The sequence below is a fragment of the Micropterus dolomieu genome, linkage group LG16 (genome assembly GCF_021292245.1).
Source record: "Micropterus dolomieu isolate WLL.071019.BEF.003 ecotype Adirondacks linkage group LG16, ASM2129224v1, whole genome shotgun sequence".
NCBI classification, from domain to species: Eukaryota; Metazoa; Chordata; class Actinopteri; order Centrarchiformes; family Centrarchidae; genus Micropterus; species Micropterus dolomieu.
In genome coordinates, this window is record NC_060165.1 from 20,624,351 (window position 1) to 20,649,807 (window position 25,457).

At 39.3% G+C, this 25,457-nt stretch overlaps 1 protein-coding gene across 1 annotated transcript; it reads right to left on the reverse strand.

Moving 5' to 3' along the window:
- Window positions 1–727: 727 nt before the first annotated feature.
- On the reverse strand, window positions 728–19,845 carry prkcq (protein kinase C, theta). The gene is made up of 17 exons (XM_046071932.1): window positions 19,536–19,845; window positions 13,016–13,215; window positions 11,532–11,592; window positions 9,435–9,615; window positions 9,312–9,343; window positions 9,133–9,218; window positions 8,528–8,657; window positions 7,223–7,332; window positions 6,832–6,967; window positions 6,549–6,718; window positions 5,774–5,947; window positions 5,577–5,668; window positions 5,128–5,190; window positions 4,883–5,021; window positions 4,217–4,405; window positions 2,184–2,312; window positions 728–1,485 (listed from the first exon to the last, which is right to left on the reverse strand). The coding sequence occupies exons 1-17, from the start codon at window positions 19,651–19,653 to the stop codon at window positions 1,327–1,329; spliced, it is 2,169 nt and encodes a 722-aa protein (XP_045927888.1). The 5' UTR covers window positions 19,654–19,845; the 3' UTR covers window positions 728–1,326.
- Between the last annotated feature and the right edge of the window lie 5,612 nt (window positions 19,846–25,457).

The window sequence follows — 25,457 nt, forward strand, 5'->3', positions numbered from 1 at the left end:
TGTATTAACTTTACCCAACGTGATTGAGGTAAAAGACTCATTAACCTATGGAATAGGACAGTGAATTAAATGTAATTTGGTGTAACCAAATTTTTTAGATTGCTTTACTCGATAAAGTATGATGAGGCACCATAAAATAATAACACATTTTCTATTGATAAACACAACCATGTAAGCACAAAAGCAATTTAAGGGGGTTACATACTAAAGGGGCTCTAAAGGTAATTAATTATATGCTTTTAAACTGAGGAATGAATTGGTTGACTGTCTTAGGCCCCATCCACAGTACTGCGTTATCGAATTAAAACGGAGACCTTTTGCTACGTTTGCACCTCCCGTCCAGACTACAACGGTGAAAACAAAGACCTACAATGGAGAAGTTTAGAAATGCTGCCGACCCCGTTTTGCGTTTCAAAACTCCGGAGGGCGTTTTAGTGAAGACGGGCCAAAACGGAGGACATTAGAAACGATGACACAGCCGCTCGCGCTCAGCTGTCTTATTGGGTCTTAGAAGTCATGCAAAGCAGAAACACAATGCTGCTGACCGGGTTTTTGACATCATATTTTTATTAAAATATTCTGTACCAAATGCAAAAAACTCATCTGCCTACACTTGTACTATGCATGTCACATTTACTTTGCAACGACTCCCAGTCTGTTTCCCGCCACCACACTCCTGTTTTACATTCAGTAACAGTCCCAGCTCCTTATTGGTGCATGCAAAAAAAAACAAAAACCCTTCTTCGTCTGTATTTATTTTTTCTTTACACCGGCACGCGCATGCCCAGTGTACCTGAACAGCCAATAGATGTGCGTTTACAGTCGTTTTCATGTAGACGGAGATCAACTCCAAAATGCAGCTAAAACGCTGGTGTGGACGGAGATCGTATTTGTTTTAATTCTCCGTTTGTAAACTAAAACAGAGTAGTGTGGATGGGGCCTTAGATTTACTGTGATAAACATTTAGGTTTGACTATATATGTGACTATATATGGCCTTCAGGTAAATTGTTATTATGTAAACAATCCTGGTATATCCTATTTGTCTCAGCCCAGACGCTTTTGTAGTTAAAATATTGTGGAAATTTTAGTTTGACATTTTAAAATGGAAAGGGACAGAAACGACATGCGACAAAGATCCCGTCGCAGTTGCGTTGTATGTGCTGTACACCCAGGACACCCCCTTAGTGGTTATCATCATGTTTATGGATACAGTTGAGTTTTGTGACATTCATGGTCTAAAGTCTCTGCAGTTTGTTTCAGTTACAGTAAGTGCTGATTGTGACTGAGTGGCTTGTTTGTAGGTAGTAGGTTGGTGGTCGGGTGCTCAGCGTGCTGTGATGTGAGCCATCCCAGGGTTAACAAAGGAGAAGTTTCTGAACATCGTCTGGTCAACGCTGTTGATGAGCGTCCGGTCGGCACACGACAGCCGGGGCTTCTCATTGATGAACTCTTTGTCAAAGTTACTGCAGTCGCTTGGCGACGTCTGCAAGGGAAAGTGTGTCAATACACACCGTGAAACGTATAGTACACTACTGTTTTTGTGAAACACAATTGTGTGTTGTGGCACAAACATGTTCATCATTAGATAAGGACAGCTAACTGTCAGGATTACTCAAGTAAAACAACTTTGGTCACCATTAATCATCAAATTATGTAGTACTCCAATTAAAAACCATTTTAAATAATTGATTGAGGCAATAATTGGCAGATGAATCAATTGTTTGGTCTATAAAATTACAGAATTCAGTTTACTATCATAAAGCTACAAGTTCTTTCATTTGAGAAGCTGGAACAAGATACTTTTTTTGTTTTTTATGGCATTTCTGCTAAAAACAAATGGCTCAACTTAATTATCAAAATAGTTTCTGTCAACTGATTGGTCAGTTAGCTACCCTATAGTTACCCTTTCAGCTCTAGTTAAAATCAAAATCAAACTATACTAGTAAATAGAATAACCTAGAAAGGAATGATATATATATATATATGATTAAAACATCCAGATTGCCACATTTATTCACATTGCAAATTTCATTAATTCTTGATTTTTACACTTTAATGTATTCTCCAATTTAGACAGATCAAATTTGGGTCTCTTTTAGATATGGTTAGGATGATATGGTGAGTGCAGGCATGTCTGAGTGTGGAGAGACGAGAGTGAGCATCCACTCTGAATGTACTTACTAAAGTTGGCCTGAAGGGTGGTGCCACCTGCCGTTGTTCCAGGGCGTTCCAGTCTGTGACGCTGAAGAAATTGTGCTGTCTGATGTTTCCCTTAATTCCCAGGCGCTCCTCGGGCTCCCTCACAAACAACTGCAGCACAAAAACACCAGAGAGATTAAATTTAATTACTGCTTTAGACATGCTTGGCAGTGCACATCAGTGTTTCCCCTAGGATGGAGTTATAGCAGCGGAGGTGAAGCAATTTTTTTGTCTAAATATAAAACCTCAACACAGCATGTCTCAGCAGTATTGCTCTTGTGTCCAGGAGCATGAGATGCACATCAGAATAGTTTAAAACTTCTGTGTTTTCCCTGTTTAATGTGAGCTTTAGCTGAATGTTTTGGTGTTGGTGTTTTCCAATGACAAATGTGTAATTTCACATCACATTGGGCCATTATTTTCACCATATGTCTGAACAAAGAGTTGGAAAAGCCAGAGCAGATAATAAATAACCACCAGCAAAAGATCAGTCTACTGGGGAGGAACTACAAACTTTAGATTTGGGGAAAGTTATTTGGTTGGTTATGATGCTCTCCACAGTGATTTAACATTTATTGCACAGCATGTTTTGGACCTCACCCCTTAAAACCCTGTTAATATGACCTCAGAATCACTATAGATACGGTTGTTCATGTTTGAAGTTTGTGTGCAACATGAGAAACCTCCTCCTTTCTGAGGTGCAATTTATTTGCACGTTAAAATCCAAAAAGAAACATCTCCTCGTTAGCTTAAAAGGACTAGTTTGCACCTCTAATTTGTTTCTTTACTAACCTCAGCTCCTCCAGTCACCACTGTCCTTTCTTTTCCTAACAACCACTCTTTCATCTGAAAAATAATTGAATCAGTCTGTACAGGACAGAGCTGCAGGCTGCACCAGTTTACTCCCAGATTGTAACTACTGTTCTCAACATTGGACAAGTAGGCAGTAATAAAATACAGCTACCAGTTACTTTCTATTGAGCTAATGTTAAGTTACATAGCAGCCAAAAGACGCAGCCTGCTGTTGAAGCTTTCCTGCTCAGCTCAGTCTGAAGGGGGGATGTTAGCTAACTTTAACTTTAACTAATACAGTACATTTACTGCCTGAATATTTTCCTCTGCTCGCGTTCACCGTCACTTTCTGCCGCTCGGACAATCAAACAGTCGCTACGCATCTCCTGATTCCTTACAGGAGTTACGCTGTTATAACAGCATCTGTCACGTAGTTGTTTTCTATAGAACAATGAGAGGCAGCTAGCCAAGCATTGAGTGTTGCCGTGTTCCCACAGTGGCGAGTGAACACATTTGTAGCGCATAGTTTAATCATTGTGCGAAATTTTAGTAGCGGCGGTCATGATTCAGCAGCGGCGGTGTGCCACTGCTGAATGCATAAAGGGGAAACACTGCACATACAGGCAGTTACTGGTTTAAAGAAAAGCTTCTTCTAAATGCTGGAATGTTTTCAATTTTTGGAGCTTAACATTCAGTGGTGTCTTTCTCTACTGTGTTTCCCAGAAATCAACTGTCAGTGTAGCTGGTGCTGAGAGGTCTACACGATATCAGCCCTATAAACGCAGGTCATGAAAGACCGCAAGCTATGATCGGTCGGGGGACGAGTCTGCCATGACCCTGGCCAAGTCACATCAAGAATTTATGACTATAATTGTTTAATCTAACACAGTGACCATATTAACAGACAAATATATTGTGTAGTTTAAATCTGGCATTAATTAATAAATGTTAGTCGGTGGTACAGTTTGTAGTCTTAAAACTCAACCGGGACATTTAAGTCATGGGTATCCTTCCCAGATATTCAGTCTTTTCCCTCTTATTTTTATGTTTATTGATTGAATATTTGAATGGTTAATGTAAATATAAGCCTCACATCTTGTTATCACTGTAAATTACAGCAACAAAATGTGGCTAAAAAAGAACAGCAGGTCACAGAATTACTGCTTCCAGAGATTCATTCATTAGTTTAGTACCCTAATTACCCCCCAAACACAGTGCCTGACCTTGACTAGAATGTCCTTGGCGTCTTTGGTGAGCCAGCGGGGGTACACAGGGTTGTCTGTTCGTATGGATTGAAACAGCTCCTCCTCGTCGCGGCCGTGGAACGGAGACTGACCGATCAGCATCTCGTACAGCAGCACTCCAAACGACCACCAATCCACTGAGCAGTTGTACTTCTGACCCAGCAGGATCTGATACACAATCGCACATACAGACCAGACTGTTAATCCCCAACTCTGTTTTCAGTGTGGCTTTTCTAGATGAAATTCACATGAGTGGCCTGCCATGAGCCATAGTGGGGCCAACAATCTGCATGTTTAAATTCAAATCTGTCACCTCAGCCGGTGATTTCACTGATCGGTTATTCTCTGTACTTTGTAATGCTTACCTGTTTCTGCTTATGCTATGACCCACCTAACATCTCAAACTAAGACCTAGCATTTTGTGTCATAATATCCATCATAACGATGATATCGACTTGTCTGTTTTTTAACTGATGCAGCACGTGCCTCCCATCACCTGTCAAAGTAATACACCTGCTGTGTCACTAATTAGGGTTACAGCCCAGTCATTTCTCTACCATGTATGATTTAGTGTTGATTTACCCATTAATTTATAATTTTGTATAAATATAAACGTTTTCATTATGACGTGGTGCGCGTGGTCACCTCAGGGGCGATGTAGTCGGGTGTCCCACAGAAGGTGGCCGTCCGCGAGTCGTCCTGCATGTTCTCCTTACACATGCCAAAGTCTGCTATCTTAATATGACCATCAGAGTCCAACAGCACATTATCCAGCTTCAGATCCCTACAGAGAGACAGGAGGGTATAAGCACGACATAAACTTATACAGAAAGTAGTTCTCAGTTTGGCCTCTTGTGTGAGTTGTTTGCTGTTTCTGGATTATACTTTACCTGTAAATGATTCCTTTAGAATGCAGGAACTGGAGTCCACAAATGATCTCAGCTGCATAGAAGCTGCAGGAAGACACAAATCAGAGGTAGACAAACAAAACATTACTTCTACTTTTGTCTTTCCTCCTACTTTTTTCATTTGCATCACTACCAACTGTCTCCAGTCAAAAAGTACAACTAAAGTCAACGAAAGAGAGGGAATTACCAGATTTAGGACAGTTGTCTTTGGAGACAATTACACACGTTAATAATGCAGTAAAGTTAAAACAAACATTATGGATGGTTATTAAAAAATGATCTTGTTCTCTGTATTTGTTTTTGAATTTTAAATGGAGGAACAAAGCAACAAGAAGCGCAACAAGTTGACAAGAAGATATTTACTTCCCAACAAATGTGCATGGGGGAAAAAGATTTATCATATTGGATGGTCCTTTTATCGGGATACATACGTTGCTCTGTGCAAGTCAAACTTGTGGCAGGTCTGGATGTGGAACATGAGATCCCCTCCATTCAGATACTCCATCACGAAGAACAGGTTCTCCTGGACACAAAAATGCAAAGAGGTCAGGGCTGTAGTTTTGCTGAGGAGGGTTGGAGTGAATATCTACACAAGAGTTCTGAGCGTCCGAGTGTACATGGTTATCACCTTGGTCTGGAAGGTGCAGTAAAGGTGTGTGAGGAAAGGATTTTCCCAGGCTAAAGAGAGGACGCTCCTCTCCACCATGGTGCACTCGACGTCATCGTCCATCAGCACCACATCCTTTTTTAGGGCCTTCACCGCGAAAAACTTGCCGCTTTTTTTCAGCTCGGCTAAAAACACCTGGAAACAAAGCAAGAACATCTAAAAACTGCTGTGGCTGGACAGTTTAGTTTCCTCTTCTGTTGTCCCCCATTTCTAACGCCCCCCTTTTCTCACACTGAAGTAAAATCTACGCTACCACCAACATCAAAGCAACAAGAAGTCATTTTTTTTTCTGTGGAAACTGGCTGCACAAACAAGTGTGACCACAAGACTCTCAATGTGCTGTGTGACAGTTTATGGTGATGACAATGACTACAACATCACTGAAGAGACACTAATGGAAAAATTATAGCTAAAATAATTGTTTTCTTGGACATTTTTGTATGTACAATTTATTCTTCCATCTAAAATTACAATGATGCAGAAAGTATAAGACTGTAAATTGCCAATGTTGGCAACTTCTAGTTTGTATATTTATAAACTTCAGACTAATTTGTTACTCCTAAAACTGTCAATACTGAATGGACCAAGAATAAGGAAGCCACCTCATGTGACTAAGATGCCAAAATCTTTATCCTTAATGTTCTTTTTGTTATTACTAGTTGCATTATGTTCATCATGTGCTGTCCGTTCAGTTCTGATGTAAATCCTTTTCTGTGCTTTGAATCAGCTCCTGTACCTTGCCAAAGCTGCCTTTCCCGAGCATCTTGTGCAGGATGAAGTCATCAATGGTGAATCTGGGTTGGTGATCCCTCCTGGGAACAGCGTACAGAGGCTCTTCTTCTGTCAGCGCCTCAGTGATCGACCTGCTGATGTCAGCTGGTCCGTCCCATGAAACACCCTGTATCTCTGCAGGAAGAGGCAGGTCAGAAAGCAGGAATAAGGGAACCAACGCATGATGTTCAAAAAAACTAGAAGAAGTGAAAGGCTTAATGAGAATGAAGATTTTACAGGTTATGCACCTTTGTTTGTGTTTGGAGGTGTAGCTGTGGCTGGTACACCCGTTATTAACCCAGACGGAGCTCGGACTACTCCCGGCTGGCCAACACCGACTGGACCTTCTCGACCAATAATGTCAGTTTCTTTGGTGCTTCTGGCCTAAAGGCAAAAGGTAGGACCAGCATCAGACTGGAGTTTTGACCCAACATTTATGTTGTTCTCCAGTTTAAAGTGAAGACATTATATCCATTTTTTGTGGGAAAGCTTTGAAAAGAGAAGTCCAAACTCTCCTAAACTTTGTGTTCATCGTCCATGACCACTGTACTGATTTTCTCCAAATAAAAATCCTCAAAATGTGCAAAATACAAAAAGTTACACATTTAAACAGGAACAGAAGATTTGTTTGTCCTGTACCTGCTGTTTACTCTCGATGATGGCCAGAGCTTCAGCCATCAGTTTTTGGTTGACCCCACAGAGGTTGGCTACTTTCTTCTGGCATTTATGATGGACGTTCATGCCACACTCTGCACAGAAAACACAGCATTACCACAGGTGTAATAACAATATGGTATTTTAGAACACTATTTTGAATCTTTAATGGTCACTGATTTTACCAACACACATTTTCACACATAATGAGTGACGTGGCAATGCTTTTAAAAGGAGATGTTAAGCTGTTTATGCAACATAAAGCTAGATAAAGAATATTATTCTCTTCAATGCTTCATTTGTTTAAAGAGAAAATTACTTTGTCTGTTACAAAACACCCTAACGCCTTGTACACATTGGTTGCGTCGTTGTGTTGGTTGGTATTGGAAATCTGATTAATTTCACACGGAACAGCTGTTGTGCCAGCCGCAGTGTGTTTGTGCATATTCCTGATGGGAAGTGTTAAAATACTTGCAGTTGTGACAGCTGTTGGAAATAAATCATGCCTTATTGTGTAAATTTAGTGTTGCTGTCCTGTGAAAACCACATTTCTAAATTTGGTGGTTTTTAATTTCTTCCATTACGGGCTGAGAAAACTGTTCTGGCACTTAGTTTCATAACCCATTTAAAGATCCACTGACCTCTGTATAGCCTCTGCCTTGTCTAGCAAACTTTCCTCTGTGCAAGTTTTTCCATATCTGGACAGAGTTTAAAGCTCTTTGAGGCCAAATTTAATGGAAAAAAAAGAAGCAAGAAGATCAAGAACTTTCTTGATTCCACAACAACATTTACATATTTGCACTTGAGTGTGTTTTGCATAGTTTGCCTAACAACTGTGACATGTATGTACATACACAGCCCAGCTTCAGCATGCACATATACATTTTGCCACCCTGCATGTTACTTGTATGAGCATGTAACAAAGAAAAACTTCTGAATTTTAAATTGGACTATCTGAAAAATGTGTCTCTACAAAGCTGAAAAATGGGTCGTTTGTCTCATAAAAATTTGCTGTTTTGTATTTGACATGACTTTACATATGGTATCCACCTGTATTTATCTCAGTAAGAATATTAGTGTGTAACCTGAAGGCAAAATGCTGTAGCAACATTAGTAAACTTCTCCTTCATGGCAAAGGTTTCTTTTAGACTCACTGTGTTCAATTAGTGACATCTGTTAACACAAAGCTAGTCAGTGTGTCCAGGTGAAACCCTAACTCTACAAGACACCAGTTTCTAACACAACAAGATGCATAAAAACCACAGAAATCTTAAAACTCCCGCCTCTCACCCTCACATTTGAGCCCCTGCTTGGCGAGCCCCCACAGCAGAGTACCACAGTGTTCACAGAAAGTGGGACTTTTGTAGTTGTAGACTTTAAACCGGTGGGGCATGTCGATCTTGAAGCGCTCCTTGTGGATCTGCAGCGCACACACACATCACATCATACAGCTTATCATGGAGACCCTAGCACAGGTTTAGCCTTGCAAACAGGCTTGCCAGACATTGGGACAGTAGGAGAAGCACTTCTGTATCCAAACAGTGGGTGGCAGCTCGCTCCTTTTTTTTTTTTTATACTTTATAAAACAACATGGGGCTTTGCATTTTCTTGGTTTCATGCATATGAACTAAGCAGGCATGTGGCTAAAAAGGAAGTGAAACAAGATCGAGAAGATGAAAGCAGCAAATGGTACTGGTGTGATGATGCCTCCTTTATGAGGTGTGTACTTGATTAGTAAGCATTATAACCACAGGTTTACAAATCTCTTGCACATGCTGTCTCAGCAATCTCCGAATTTAAGTCTGCTACTGCTAGAGATGACACACTGTCTGAGAGCATTTATATGAAACAAAAAGTGTCTGTAAAGTCTAAATTAGTGTGATGCAGAGACTTACCATTGTTTCTTTGCTGTTAATGGCTGAACCAGTGCATTTGGCGATTACTTTGTCTATGCATTTTTTGTGAATAGCTGCATTGCACTCTGAACGACACAAAGATGACAGAGTTAGACACATGGGAAAGAGGAAAGAAGGCATTATTTAATCTTGGCAATGGAAAATAATGTGACACTCACGTCTGCACTGGTAACCCTGCTTGTTCAGGCCCCTGTGGCAGATAAAAACAGGTGAAATGACTAATATGATAGTGAAGAAAATTATGATTTGGTGTTCTGTTGTATCTCTGTTTTGTTGCGTACCAGACAAACTCTTTGCAGACGGAGCAGAAGGTCGGCTGAGGGAAGAATGTGGCGCTAAACTCGTGACATTTGACAACATGAACTTTGGCCTGTTTGATGGCACCTCGCCGCTGATGGAGGGCGAACAGGCCCTCTCGCTCTAGTTCGGGCTCTTGGTCTCCCTCATTCTGACCAGCCGCATCTGAAACACATCATACAACCCTTTTATTTAAAACAGAAAACTTAAAAAGGCACAAGGTTGACCTCAGCTTTCTCTGGTCAGTGATTGCCTACTGCAATGACGATTTTACAGTTACAGTTAGATCTATGCAGTTTAACAAAAACTTTACCTAGTGTATTGCAAAAAGTGATTTGTCTGATTATAAAGCGGCTCTAAAGATCTTTTATGATAATGGGACATAACTTTTTGTTCAATCAAATCTGCATTAAAATCAGGGTTTTCCCCAGGAAATTGATTCCAGGAGGTGGTAACTTAGTTTAGATAGCCATGTACAAGAGGTTGCGTTAGATCTTATTGTTGGCTGACAGTATTACTTGCTTTTCCTTCACCCTCCACCACATCAGTAACTGTTTTTTGACCCCCATTATCAACCACAATACAATTAGTGGGCTTTCTAAAGAAACTTCGGACACTCAGCTGCCGTGGCATTTTGCAGTATCTAGTCTATGTAGCTGTAATATATCAACATTAGCAATGCGAAGGCTAAAACCAGCAACACAATGAGCTCATGCATGTGGATCAAAAACAAGACTTCTAGGTAATAGCTTATTAATATGTACACTCACCACCAACTGGACAGGGGGTCTACTACAGGTGGTCTACATGTGGTCATTGACAGTGTTGCATGTGAATTACTCAACGTTACGGTAAATCGGCCTTAGTCTTAATCTGTCAAAATGACAACATTTAGGAAGCTTTGCGGAGTCACTATGGCCAGCTGTAGAATGCCAAGAAACAGTTTCAGCACAACCGTAACCACCCCCCCACACTAAAACCACAAATTGTTATTGACCCCAGCTCAGCTGTTGATCTGCTCCTTTCACTCTTGGAAAGAAAGCAAACACATTTCCCAAAATGGCGACCTATTCCTTTTTAAGGCTGAGACTTCTCAATTCATCCTCAGCACTCCACCATGTAAAATAGTTTTATTTCTATGACTTATTTATTCAGCCATCTGCTGTCATTTTTGTATATAATGTTTGTTTTTGTGAGTAGCTTAAAGCTCCTACAATCTAACTTGTAAAAGCAGGAGGAAGTTCAAAAGACCAGATTGTCACAGTCTGTCGGTCACTATAACACCTGTTGTTGCAGCGATTTCCTATTTGCTGGGTCTATATATAGGAACATGAGATGGCTTCTTCCTTTTACTTCTCAGTGACTTCTCATGCCTTGGCATGGTGTTAATGTCAGCAAAGCACCTGTGAAAGGGATATAATACAAAGTGCATGCACACACATCCACTAGCAATGCTTGGAACCAGCAGTGGGCAAAGACTCAAAGTTCTTATTTTTAGTTTGAGAAAATGTAATTAGGCTGCGACGATTAAGGCACATTAAAGCACATAAGGGTGCAAGTGAAACTGGCTTTTAAAGGACTATACAGACAATTTGGATGATGGCTGGTATTTTATGATCCCATTAACTGTATAGTATAGTTTATATAGTATATTATCATTTTCAGCATAACAACATCCTAAATTTCCCTAAATAAATCCAAGAACTGTCGCATGGAACATTTAAAAGAAAAATAAATGTGGATATGTGAGGGCTAAAAATATTCTGTGGCGCACAAGAAATGATACACTCTTGATTTTACCAGCAGCAACAACTTGTTTTGAATGCATTTTTAAAGACTTTGTAGTAGACTCGGAAGACCACAGCAAAAATCTCTTCGCTCAGAGCCTCTTTATTACCTTCAGATCACTTATTTTCACTTTCTTGCAGATTATGTTTGGATTGTTTTGAATTGACTTTATTTGGTCGCAGTTTGAGCTACAAACTTTGTTTTGTACGTGATAGCAAAACCAGTATATAGTTAAAGTTGTTATAACTGATGGAGGGGCAGAAGGATTAGTTACATAGGTGTGAACCACTCACCACTTTTCTCCAGATAATACCTGGCCTCCATCCTTAGGCGACCCTGTGGCTTCAGCTCCAGCTGAGGCAAAAAGAAATGGAAGCAAAAAAGAAAAGCAATATTTTAGAATTCTTTAGAAAAACATTGAGAATGAAAAGGGAAGGATGTGGCTTCCGGATAATGATGATGCATGAACTGTATAATGGAGAAACGGTGCATGTAATGCTATTTTTGCCTCATGGAGACAGACAGACTGGCTAGCACACAGATTTGATTTGATTCATCAGTTTTACTTTGTTTGATTGATTCTTAGCTCGGTATAAGAGACAGCTGGCATGCGGCCTCTGGTGTCACCGCAAGCCAAGTCTTCCCAGGGGAAAAATCTGGTGCACAAGAAGTAATCTTTGTTTAAATTTTTGATTATTTAGGATGAAACTCAGGCAAGTGGGATGAAAAACGTGACATGATGTGAAACTGAACCCCTGTATGGGGGTCTGGGGCCTCTCCACCATGGGGAGTGTTAAATTTTTTATTTTTTTTAATTAGATGGCGTACAATAGAGAGATGACAAGAAATGAGGGTAGAGCGGTAGGGGGGTGACATGAAATGATGGTTCTGCGATGGACACGAACCGGGTACGTTAATTACATTGTCCTCATCCCAGAGGTAGGATAAAATAAAAGGTGGGGAGACACATGTACAGTTTAGTTATTATTATTTTGTTTTAGAGCTACTGTAAGTGCTTTAAAAGAGGTCAAAAATCATAATAGTGGTGCTCTAGAATGAATCATGCTTGCTCACATGGAGTTTCAAGGTCTGATAATTAATTTTATAACTTGTTTTCTTGAGTACAGATTAATTGATCTTGACATAACAGATGTGGATTTGTCATTATCACAACATTGTGAACTCATATTTTGTCATCTCATAACAACATAACAGGATTATGTTTAATTGTAATCACATAGTAAGTAATTCACAGTAACAATATAACAATACTTTCTTTTATTATGATTATTAGATAATATCGCATAAGATTCTAGTATGCAGTGGTGATCTTCCAAGACGATAAAATATCGTCAAAGATACTGTAGAGATATTTTTCACTGCCGATATTTTGACATGTCATAGCAGGAAAAGCACAGGTGTCGCTTATAACATTTAATGATGGCTGAATTACAGTTAAGTTTGCCAGTTCTTCAAAAGAACCCTTAGCTGAAACACAGCTATCAGTAATGTTATTAATTACACATGTGCTTTTTCTGGTATTACAAGTTAAAATGTCTGTAGGGGGGAAAAAGCCTGTTGGTTCATTTTCTGGCCAGCGCAGGTGATGATGCTAAGCACTGCAAATTATTATTATTTTTTTTAATAACTGAAAGGAGGATTAAACATTTGATCTTTTGACCCAGAAGTGAGTCAGCTTATTCTCATTTTGCTGGCAAACAGCTGGTCCAGAAGGTTAGTTGTACAAAATCAGACACACCCATCCCACTGCACTAACCCAGATCTCCAGCTTGCCATTCTCCTTCTTGCATCGTGTGGCAAGCGAGTCCAAAGCCACCGTGGCCTCAGACTTCAGCTCCGCTGTCCGATCTTTCACCATTACATGCATGATGCGACCGCGGTGGATGTGGGCATCAAACGTGGTGCTCCACGGCGGGTACATGGTTGGCTTCTTTTGTTTGTACACTTGGCCCTTTTCTGGAAAAACAAAAAAGCAATAAAGAGAACAGACACTCCCTTATTTGACACCATTGTGTCCCTGAGCAAGACACTTAACCCCTAGTTGCTCCAGAGGCGTGCGACCTCTGACATGTATAGCAATTGTAAGTCGCTTTGGATAAAAGCGTCAGCTAAATGTAATGTAAATTTTTTTTTTTATTGAAAGGCTCTTTGCTTTGAGCTTTTGTGAGCAACAGACAGGAAGTAAGATGAACAAAGTTCCACTGAGCAATTTTCACTTTGACTTTCACTTTAGTGCCTAGAAATTGTGTGCATCGACAAATTAAATGTCTTCTTGTTACTGGCAGGTTGAAGTTGTGACAATGCAGCCATCCCTGGTGAGTAATTTTTATTTTTTTTGCCTGGACAGACATTTAAAGAATGAGTATATTCTTTATTCCCCTTATTGTCAGCAAAGCACATCAAAAGATCGAAACCAACAATGGATTGATCCTACTAACTGTTGTCTGTGTAGCCAAAGCCTGGTATCTTATTAATCGGAGTCATAAAGCCCCATAGTTTTTGGATGGAAACAATGAAGAGCATAAAAATGAAATTTTTGATGATTATCGGTAAGCCATGTGAAAGGTACTTCAGGAAATGGTCCTGGGGAAAAAGGTGATTTGTTTCATAATTACGCCGAAGGTGAAAAGTAAGCAGTTGCATATATGTCAGAAATGTTGGAGAAAGAGTGTATCACAAATATTCGGTTAAATACTAAGGAACTGGGGAAAGGTAGCACCACGACAAATAAGTAATGTCTATAAGATTCTAACCTGGGAACCAGACGAATCTGCGGAGTTCATGTTTCATTAGCTCTGGCAGAGATGTCTGGCTCCCTCTCATTCAGTCAGATTTCCACTCGTCGTGGATCTGGTTGGGCCAATAAAATCGTTTATCTAATATGGGGCAATGGCTGACAGAAAGTCACACTGCTCTGATTGGTTGTAGACCTGCATCCAGTCTGCAGGTCCATCCTGTGCAACACACCAGGCTCACAAATAGTATAGGAAATTATCACCAGCCAAATGCTGGTAAAAAATGAGAGATGTTGATAGATTTCAGACACAAAATAAAGGTTTCCTATTGGATGGCCCATAAATTTGAACATTTATCGGTCAGTGGCTGGCATATGTTTACATTTTGAAAGGTCTGCCCACAAAACATAGATGCAAACTGTCAAACTAAGCTGTGCTGCTCAAATATAAATTAAGTTTATCAGATTTTTTCAGAAACACTTTTTAGTGTACTGTTTAGCCATAATTTGAGAAAGTTTGTGACCAGGCCACCATGTTTTTCCAGCTTGACAACAGACCAAGCACTACCCGAAGTTTAATTTGTCCCTCAGCGCTACATCACACGTTTCGTTACTCTGATGGGTTGTAAGTTTACCTGATTGCGTCCAGAGGCATTTTGGTTTGCACCCATTGAAAATGCCCCCTTGGAAATTGAAAATGGTATTTATTTCTGTTTGAATAACATTTGCTAAAATCTACAATATTCCACTGATTTAGGAAATTTACCATTTAACATGTTTAAACAGATGTTTTTTTCAGAATGAAGAAATGAGTTTAGGACTGAGTGTCACAGATGTAGTTAGAAAGTTTTCAGAGACTCTGTTGTTGGTTTTAGTCTTTATATGGGATTTGTTGACAATAACACAAGTCTAGAATATCACCAGCCTTATCCTCAAAGGATTTGACTTGCAAGTTTTGATTAATAACATCCGGAAGATGGAGAGTGAAAACTGACACCTGTAACTTCCCGGGCAAGTAGGAAAAATAGCTTACAACATGAAATGGCAAAGAACCAATGAAAGTGCTTTGAGAAAGGTTTTGAATTGTCACCTGCCACCTGAATTTTGTGTTTCCCTTTACATAAAAAAAAAACCTTTTCATCATAAATTGATGTAGGAAAGGCAGAACAGGAAATGTCACCAGCATGCAGGAAATTAAGTGTTTGATGCTCACAATTATCTGGGGGAGGAGCCCCAGACTCCCCCAACTCATACATTTCAGCTTTGATTTCTATTAAATACTGTTAATTTATCCTCAGATCTCATTCTTGTGACACCAGTATGATGCATTGGCACATCTCGTAAGCTAGGTGTATTGTCACACTCCTAATCTGAGCCCTTTTGTCCCCAGTGACGCCCTTGCGTGTCAGTTTCTTTCTCTTGTTGCAGTAGACAAATGCACGTTATCTATACAACATGTAAGCTTAAAAAAGACCCCTCTTACACTGTCTCTGTACGTTTCTCTGCTTGCGTATCCTCACCTCTTTTCCCCCTGACCAGTTTGCATGCCTGGTATGGTAAAGTGTTGGTAGATGTTCTAACTTGACAGTCTTTATTTTCCTCATGTTCTCGTGGATAATTTGTTAAGCTTGTGTTGCAGGATGTTAGCTATACCATCTGAGCATTTGACCACCAGACCTTTTTTATGATTATCGTCTCGCAGTTTTTAGAGAGATTTGCATACATCAGAAATAAAAAAAAAAAAATAAAAAAAACTCCTGGCCTTCATTATTGACATCTGCCGATTTTAATTTTTTTTTTTTTTTTATCTGCAGTAACATTTGAAATATCCACTTACATAACAGCCACATGCCATCCCGTTGTTTCAACAAAAAAGCCCACTAAGCTCCCCCCCCCACCCCCCCACCAAAGTGATCTGTGGCCTTCTCCATCATCGGCTCATGGCCTATCTGTCCACCGGCTCTGCCAGCTGCCGTCTTTGCCGATTAAACCACCCAGAGAGGAAAACATGTCTGTTTCTCCTCTGACGCATCCCAGACAGATCAGAGTTTCTTTTGAAGCGTTTTGCATAGCGATAGGTGACATGTTTAGGTGTCAGCCAGTAACGTCGGTTCCTGTGTTATTCTGTGAAAAACTACAGAAGTGGCATTTAGGTGTGCTCTCATGCCTCTGCTGCTGCTTTGACGGAGTCTAGTCTAGTTGCTCATGATTTTAACCTCCCTTGGATGACTGAGAACCGTCAGACATATGTAACGAAGACATTAAATTGAGTCGTTAAATTCAAAGTGATTGCATTTTCTTTTTCATACTAGAAGTTTCAGGTATAAAAACACCACAGGTCAAGATTACTAAATCCTCACTAAACAAAAAATTAAATCCTTTCAATGAAGAATGTCTATTGGCAGCATTTAAGCTCAAAAGCCTTGACTCGGCATGTTTGCCTCACTTGAATAGGATTCTAAAAGTGGAAGTTAACTATGAATGGCCCACTGTTTGGCCCCAATAGCATAGGGGGATATAAACAAAACACAAAAAGGAAATAGTTAAAATCCGTTTAAGCTACATGGCTACAGTCACATAACAAGGCATCCCTTATGATATAAAATAAGTCCGGCAGTTGGTATGTTTTTTTTCTTATTGTCACATTCACCACAGTTTTAGGGAGAGACTGACCCTCTTTTATAAAAATGAAACTATATATTTGTGTGTGTGTCTTTGGTAGGAGAAACCAATGGGCTTGGGTATGGAAAGTCAGAAAATATTGAGACAAACACCTCTTGAGTTTTTCATGTGAATGTAAAAATTGTTTTAGCTTTACTCTATAAGGAAAGAGCTTATAAACAAGCATGTGGTATTATAATACCAGTTTCAGAGGTACAAGATGCATAAAAAAAGCATCCTTTAACGAAAACCTTGCCGTAAAATCTCTGTAGGGAAACACTTTCATGTTTACTTGATGGTATTTGTACTTTATTGTCAGTGTTTTATATTATTTCATAGACTAAACATTGAATTGACTTATATAAAGAAAATAAGCGTTATATTAAGCACTAATAATCTTCACTGTACTGGAATAGACAACAGCAGAGAGACAGGTGCAGGGCAGATAATTCTGTTTCCTATACGTTGAGCTGATGCTGTTGGCCAATCAGGACGCTCACTTTATATTTGAAAACAAAACCATGAAAACAAAATGCGACTGGGCTTTTACTACTTCAGCTCTGTCTGCGACTTGTGCTTAGCAGAGTCAAAGAGAAAGAGCCTGAACACTCAACTTGTTGAGGACTTCAAAGGAAAAGCTTTTTTTTTTTTTTTTTTTAAGCTTTCCACCTCTTTTATTTGAAGATAAAATCAGCCGCAGTGAGCCAGAGCGCCTGATGGTAACTATCTTTTGTTTTGTGTTTTTATTTTGTCGAGTTTCTGATGATCAGCTATAAATTTCACCAACTCAGCATGGTGCTGGTGGTGTGTGGTGATGTCCAGAAAAACACTGAAACAATTACAGCTTGTCACACTTGCAATGTGGATAAATGGGTACAGTCTAGTATTGTTTATTTCCCACTTAAATGACGTCATGTCAGTTTCAATGTAAACATATCATATAGGAAAGTATTGTCTACTGTAAGTCTCCAGTGTTACTCATGTCAGTGTCATCCAGGCATGATATTTTTTATCTGAGGTAAAGTGAAAAGAAACAGTTGTCCCTCCAGTGAGTCAGTATTGTGTAAACGAAATAATCTCATTACAAGGAGCCCCTTTTCTGCTGCCTCGTAGGTACAGCCTTGTGGTTTTACTGAGGAAAAGTAACATCAGAACCCTCCTCTTTCCTCTCAGTGTCACTGTTTTTAGCTCTGTCTTGCACTCATACTCACCAGTGGTTAAATATATCCAGATGCAGAGAAAAGAGATCTGCTGTGAGTCTGTTGTCACACTAGGAATTGTGACATTGAATGTAAATCAACCACCGCAATGAAGATCTTTAAAAAATATATGGGCCAACTTGCATTTACAGTACTATCTTTCTGTAACTATATGGAGCCTGCCACCCTATACCTCAGCTCGTGTGTGTGTGTGTGTGTGTGTGTGTGTGTGTGTATAATTATGTATATTATTTATTTATTTACACTGCAATCTACTGTCTAAAAATAAAGATACTACTTCTACATTTCTATATTTATTCAAAACACCCAGTGCTTTACTGAAAATAAAATGCATCACCTCCTTGGTGGCAGAGGGATTTTTATTTTATTTTTTTTTCCCCTGAGAGAGAGCCAGTCAACATATGGTGCTCACAGAAGCAAATGTAAAGGCTTTCATGAACTGGAATAAAAGTTGAATTGCTATGTTATCAATCTGTTAAAGGCAGCAAGAAATACATGTAATTGTCCATTATAATGCACTGAGATTCAAAAATGTTGTACGTTAACAGTATTGCTACCAGAAAGTGGACTTTTGTCAGGTTGAAAAAGACACTGAAACACAGTTTAAGTGAAGGCTGCAGCTAACAGTTAATATCATTACCAACTAGAAAAGGCAGTTACTGAAGAAATTGCGGTGTGAATGATACTGAATTACTGACTTGAAAAAAGTTGAATTGTTCAAATGAAAGATGTGGAGTATTTTAAGGATTGTTGAAAAGCTGACACTAAACTGAAATGTTCAAACAACTAAATGTTGATACCTCAAAGACAGTCAGTTCACTATCACAGACAAATAGAAGCTGCAAAGCTGAAACCAAAATCAACATTTGGAATTTTTGCTTGAATTAAAAATTAATTATTGATTAACAAAATAGTTGCTGATATATCGACTGAGCCTTTCAGCTGTAGTTTAAACTATGACACACCCAAACCAAGGTTGATGGGCATTACCACAAATGACACACCTGAACCCAGGTTGATGGGTATTACCACAAATGACACACCTGAACCCAGGTTGATGGGTATTACCACAAATGACACACCAGGTTGATGGGTATTACCACAACTAAAACAGATTTATCAACATAGCCGTGTCAAAATGCTCCATTAGATTCGTTTTAGGTGAAAGTTTTCTCATAGCCACAGTGCTACTGTCTTAATCAGTTCCACAGTAAACATGTATGTAACCAATTATCAGCACATTACATTGGACATCTGATTAACAATACAAGGTCAAATGCTGAGATGTTGGTCTAACTCTCGTGACGTCACTAGTGGTGTTTAAACATTTAGTCAATTAACCAATTAGTCAATAGACAGAAAATTAGTTGCCAGCAATTCTGATATTTGATTCGTCGTTTTAACTCTCAAATCAACCCAAACACCAAACATCCTTTTTTTTCCCCCCAGCTTCTCAAATGTGAGGATTTACTGCTTTTTTCTGTTTTGTCACTGTAAACTGAATGTGTTTGGGTTTGGACATTTGAAGATGACACCTTTTTAGGCTCTCGGGACATTATATAGACACAAGAACCACTGATCTAACTGGCATACCTTGTTTCCACCTATACATTTCTCGCTGTATATATTCAACACACAAATAAACCCAAGCAGTCACTAACCTGTGTCGATGGCCTCCTTCATGTAAACGGCACAATACGGGTTCAGCACCTCTTCATGGTAGGCCAGGCTGGGATCAATCTCAAAGTTGGAGAACCCAATCCGCAGGAAAGGCGACATGGCTGCAGGTTTTTACTCTCTGACCCCCTTGCAAATATCCAAATAACCTCCAGGAAACCTTGCAACAATGCCTTGTTTGCAAAGCAGATTCAAGAGATGCGATTTCTCCGATTTTGGAGGCAGCTTCGGTGTTGCCGTCAGCCACCTTTCCTCCACCACAGAACACGCCGACTAGCCCTTTTTTCTCCAGAGAAAAATAGGCTGGCGGGGGGGAGGAGGAGGAGGAGGAGGCAGAGGAGGCAGAGAAGGTTTGCTGTTTTTCCGCCCTTGACACTTTAAAAAACCTGAGAGAGGAAGAGACAAAGCAAGAGAGAGAGAGATTTCATCACCCGTGACACTGTAACCACAAGAGCTGCCTGGCTGGCTGTGAGTGAGTTCCATAACCCAAACTCAAAACTCGGTCTGCTCCAGCAGTCATATCTGGGTTTTAAACTAAATCACCAACAAAACCTCTTCCCACTTGAAGACCCCGGTACAAAAAAAAATCAAAAAAGGATCTATTACATGGGGACATGAAAAAAGAGCCTTGCAGCTGTTCACACCGGCTTTAAGAACTCAAAGCTAGATAACAAACCAGCCCTCTGAAGCTGAATGCAACTAAAGGAAAACCACCCGCCCGTACCTTCAGAACTTGTAAACACCAACTTTGCAGAGCTTTTGAGCCCCTTCTTATAAAATACAGTAATCTTTCAAAAAAGATCTCCAACTTTGATGAACCACAAAAGAAATGCTGTAACCACTCTACTGCAGCGGGTTTGATGGCACAATTTTTGACTTGCTGGAGGTCAATATGATATTTGAGTCCTGCCGGAGAGGAGGCTGGGAGGGGACTATTAATAGAGCTGAAATGCTAAACGCAGATCAGGAATAGGCTATATGACTCCATGTGGCTGTGTCCGCAGTACTCATCGCCATGGTGGTCATCGTAAGAAGCTTTCACCTTCTTCACTGTTAACCTGACTGACCCTGAGTCAGTGGTGTCAGACATATTAAGTACAGTAGGTGAATGAAATATTAATATTTTTGTGCCAACATTAAACATCAGCAGATTGAAATAACAAATTTAAATATCCACAGTACATGAGTATTTAAGGATACAGTAGGTATTTTAATGTTGTAGGCATTCCTAGATCTACAGTATTCTGTAGTGTGCCATTGTGCTGCTGGGTAGTTTAAAGCTGCACTGATCAATATTTTTATATTAAAAATGGATCAAATGAATATGAGTAAAGTAATAAAGGTTGCTCATGGTGATGAACGCACAGAGGATTACGTATCTTGTGTCCTAGATCTCTCAGAGTTTTAATAACAGTGTTTGCTTGTAAAAGTTAGTGTTGTCACAATACTGATTTCTAACTTCGATACAATACCTTGAAAATATTGATATTTGATACCATTTTCAATACCACCGTGGATTACTGAATTTAACAACTGAACTTATCTTAGAAAGTAAATGTTACTGTTTGTTAAGCAGAACAGCATCAGTTAACTTACTTCTGACCTTAGTCAAAGTATTTTCCAACTGAAACTCTGCAGTCTGAGATTCTTTAGGTCTGATTAGCTTAGTTTTGAGAAATAAAAATCTTTTGGGCCAACAACAAGACAACTAGCTTATCAACAACAGTTTACTTCGGCCATCTTATTTATACTTTAGTGATGTTGAAAGGGGCGACATCTCCAACCTCTCATGGTTCTTATAGGTCAGAGTGTTGGTCCTGCATCTTCTTTTTACTCAAGTAGCGTCATAAGTGCTGCCCTGTACCATCGTTTGCATATTGTCTTGTTTGTATCCTTTGCCAGCATCCAATTCAAGTGACAAGTACTAACCAATCATGGCACAGTAAGGTGGGACTTATTGAAACTCTGGCAGGAAAAAAATATAACGCAAATCAACTAGAGTGAATGAGACGAGAAGATGGCACTGTGAGTGAGAGGAGGCTGTGAGGAAGAAGAGGTTGTGAGAGAGTGCAATTATTAATAAATTGGTATTAAAACCCTTTAAAATATTAAGAACTGATATGTATCAAATTTCTGGATTATTTTGGACTGGGTTTTTGAAGCATGACTTCTAAGAGTTATTGTTGGGGCTTTTACACGCGAGTGTTGTCATAATTCCATAATGCAGGTACTGTAAATACTATGATGTTTACGTTACCTACTGATATTGACACTACACCTTTTTGGCAGGCACTACAGAAGACATTTATAGTCTGTTTAATCGGTTAGTCCATAACATTTCAGAAAACCGTACAAAAAATGCCCATAATCACAATTCAAAGCTTAAGTTGACATCTTCAGAATGCCCTTTATATTTCCGAAACACCAAAGTATTCAGTTCAGTATCAATATTCCCATTTGAAAAGGCGGAACCAGTTAATTATTGGAATGTTTGCTTAATTGATTAATCAACAAAAAATAGTTTTATACTAACCACCATTATATCCCATTTAATTGAAATTGTCATATCAAGCTGATCATATCAATTAATGACTTAACTTACTTAGTAACTGTTTAAACTACCATAGCTGGCCTCAGTTTTGGGGTATTCTTAACAAGTAATAGTACTCTTGTAAAGAGTAGTCATTACCTTTTTCAATTATAAACTAACTTATTACAGTTAATAGTATAGTCACAGACTAATATTGATCCTGAAATTGAAATTTACAGACACACACTCCTACCAACACGGATTCAAACATTTGAAATGTGCAGAGCTGCAGCCCTCCCATGCAGCCTCCTGTGCAGTTTGAACCTGTATAATACTGTGTTCATGCAGGAGGAATCAAACTTCCGGTGCCTAACTCACAACTATGTAACCACACTTCCTGTCCCTGGGTGGTTTTATATTTCATTTTGAAGCTTCACAGGTGGGACTGTTGCAAACACGAGATTGAAAAACACCACCAAACTCAAAACACAGCTGCTCTAAATTTTGAAAAGATGGGCGGAGAACAGCTACTTTGAACTAAATACAAGTTAGTAGCTAAATTATTTAAATTGCTAAATCATATGATTCAATGAAGAGGTGAAAACTCGTATTAGTAAGAACAATCAAGTAAGAATTTGTATATAGACTTAAAAGGGCTATATATATAGTTTTTTTAAAATGAAATTAATCTTTTTTTTTTTTATTGTTAGTGAATGGGTTGCAACTTTACATAAATATGAACCATTCGCCAGCTTTCTCGGTTACCTGACTCTACGGTCTGTATACTGCTTCCTATGTGAAGAAATTGGGCTGGATTTTCAGCTAAATCCAGTAGTTTACTGAGGCTGTTACGTTCATTCACGCTTCCGAGCATCTTGCCTACTGATTCTGAACTGTACGCACAGCGACAACACAGCAGCTAATAAAATGTAGTCCGCTAACACCAAGAAACTACTGACTCCCAGCACAACAAAGACTCCAACACAAACTCCACATAATGATAAAAAAATCAATAAAGTTTTATGCCCGTCAGGCCAAAGGCGAATGAGTCATGAAGAGGCCTCTGCTTTGTTTTGGATTTAAAAACTGACTCAGTTGGCTTTCATCCTATTGGACAGGTAAACAAACTAAAGCATGTGACATATATTGTGATTTTGTGCTTTAGTTGGCTCAAGTTACATAACATTAGCTTGCAGGCTAATACCGACTAGTTGCTAACATTATCCGTTGCAAAATACTGTAGTTGCTTGCCGCATTACTTCACCAGCTAAATTGATCCATATTACTATCCTATGGGTATTATGTCAAAGTTCCAGCAACAATTGATTACAATTGAAACCAATAATGATGCAAGGCAGGGGCAGCCAGCTACATTAGCATGGATCGAGCGTTGCTTGCTTCGTAACATTAAATTTAGATTAATTGTCGTTTTACCGAAACTCAGGTACACAGCTTCTCTACCCTCTCAGTCGCCGTAACTTTTATTAACCACATACAACACAGTGGAAGACCCTTCCACTACAGTAATGTTGTTTACTGCGGTTATTAACTGTTTTAAAGTGTGGCAACAATCTCATTAGAATATTCAATGTGGCTAACTAACCTTTTCATAATCATCCAATACATTTAGCTGTGCTTACATTGCTGAGCTTCCGGTTTACCTGTCTCTTGTTATTTCTGTTTGCCCGATTGCTCAATAATTCGAGGACAAGTAGGAGCACACGCTTGGGAACATAGTGGTTGCAATTTGAAACCTAACCACTAGAGGCATCTGAAAACTACACTATCTGGAGTAGACCTGGGGCCTGTACCACAAAGCAAGTTCAACATTATCTTGCTTCACTAACCCTAACAATTGCAGTCCAGATAAGCGGTCACACAAAGCTGGTTATCAACAGTAAGTCAACCCGGGGTTTAACCCCAAAGTTACCTTGTTGAGCTCAAATCCTGCGTCGTGGTACAGGCCTCAGGTTTTCGTTAATTGGCCTTGAATTGTATTTGAGAGTTATGTCTTTAAACTTCATTACACTTGCTTAAACGTAGAAATAGCACATTTCTGGCTTGGTATCGCATCAATCAATCGCCCTGCAGTAAAGCCTTCTAGTTAACGCTGCATCAAAAATGCTCTAATTGAGGATGCTACGTGCTCTTTTAAAAGAGGCCATTTAGTGGTAAAATCATTCTTTAACTGCAGGTGCTGCAAGATAATTTTAACAGTCTAAAGTTTCGCCTACTCTCTATGTAAAATTGCACGAGCCAGGAAGCAACTAATAACATTTATAAACTTTTATTTTGAATAGCTCAACTAGCTGTACAAGGTTAATAGTGGAACTGGATGTTTTTGTTACTATTAACTTAAATAGCTCCTTGGAAAACTTCATGTAAACTGTTGCAGAATTAAATGATTTAAGTAAAGGGCTTACTAAATATTTTTTACAGATTGTTTTTGTGCAATGGATTATCTGCTTCATAAAGTAGTAGAACTATAAATACAATGTTGTCATGGAATAAAGTCTACGCTGCATCATTCTTAAGTGCTCCTGCTTTCTTTGCAAGTTAATATACTCGTTTTCTATCTAAAGTCTATTAACTTGGTTTGCTTTGGGCCATTAATGTTTCATTCACATATGGCACAGGTTTGAAGCAGAAGGCGAATGTGATTGTCTGTTGTGATGATCAGGAAAAGCTCACATCATTTGATGTACAGTGATTCTCAATATAAAGTGAAGTTAAATAGTTTACTTCAAAAAACACTCAGCGACCTGGGTTTGAGTCCGACCCACGGCCCCTGTATTTGCTGGGGGGAAAAAACTCAAAGGAAAAGACACCAATACATATTGTATAGCTGATGTGATGTAAAAGATAAAGCTTGTGGTGACATCCTAATGGGATTACACCGCCTATATTCATGAAGTAACTGTACTCTAAGAGGATTTAGACAGGACCAACACAGGTGTCATTGTTAAAACAAGCTGCTGATCTTCATAGTGTGAAACCTTACATCACTATTTTGAACCAAAACAGCAGCTCGTACATCCGAAGTTCTTTCCCACATATAAGGACATTAACACAGGCCTTTGTGTTAATTTTTAATGTGTAATACTAGTGAGCTAATTTTAAATTTCAAGGCCAATGAACAGAAGCTGTCAAATCTCTGTTGCCTGCTCTTATCTGATGTTTATCTTTTTCAGCGCAGCCAAAAGAGAATAAACAGACTTTATTGTATTGCGTCGTATCTGAGCACACACTTTTATGTACGCAGGCATCAGGGTGCCATCTGAGGTGGTGGATTCCCTTCACTGCTGGGCACTCAAATGCCATCCCACCTATCCTCAAACACACATGGAGATGCAGGGAAGGTCAAGAACCAGTGTGC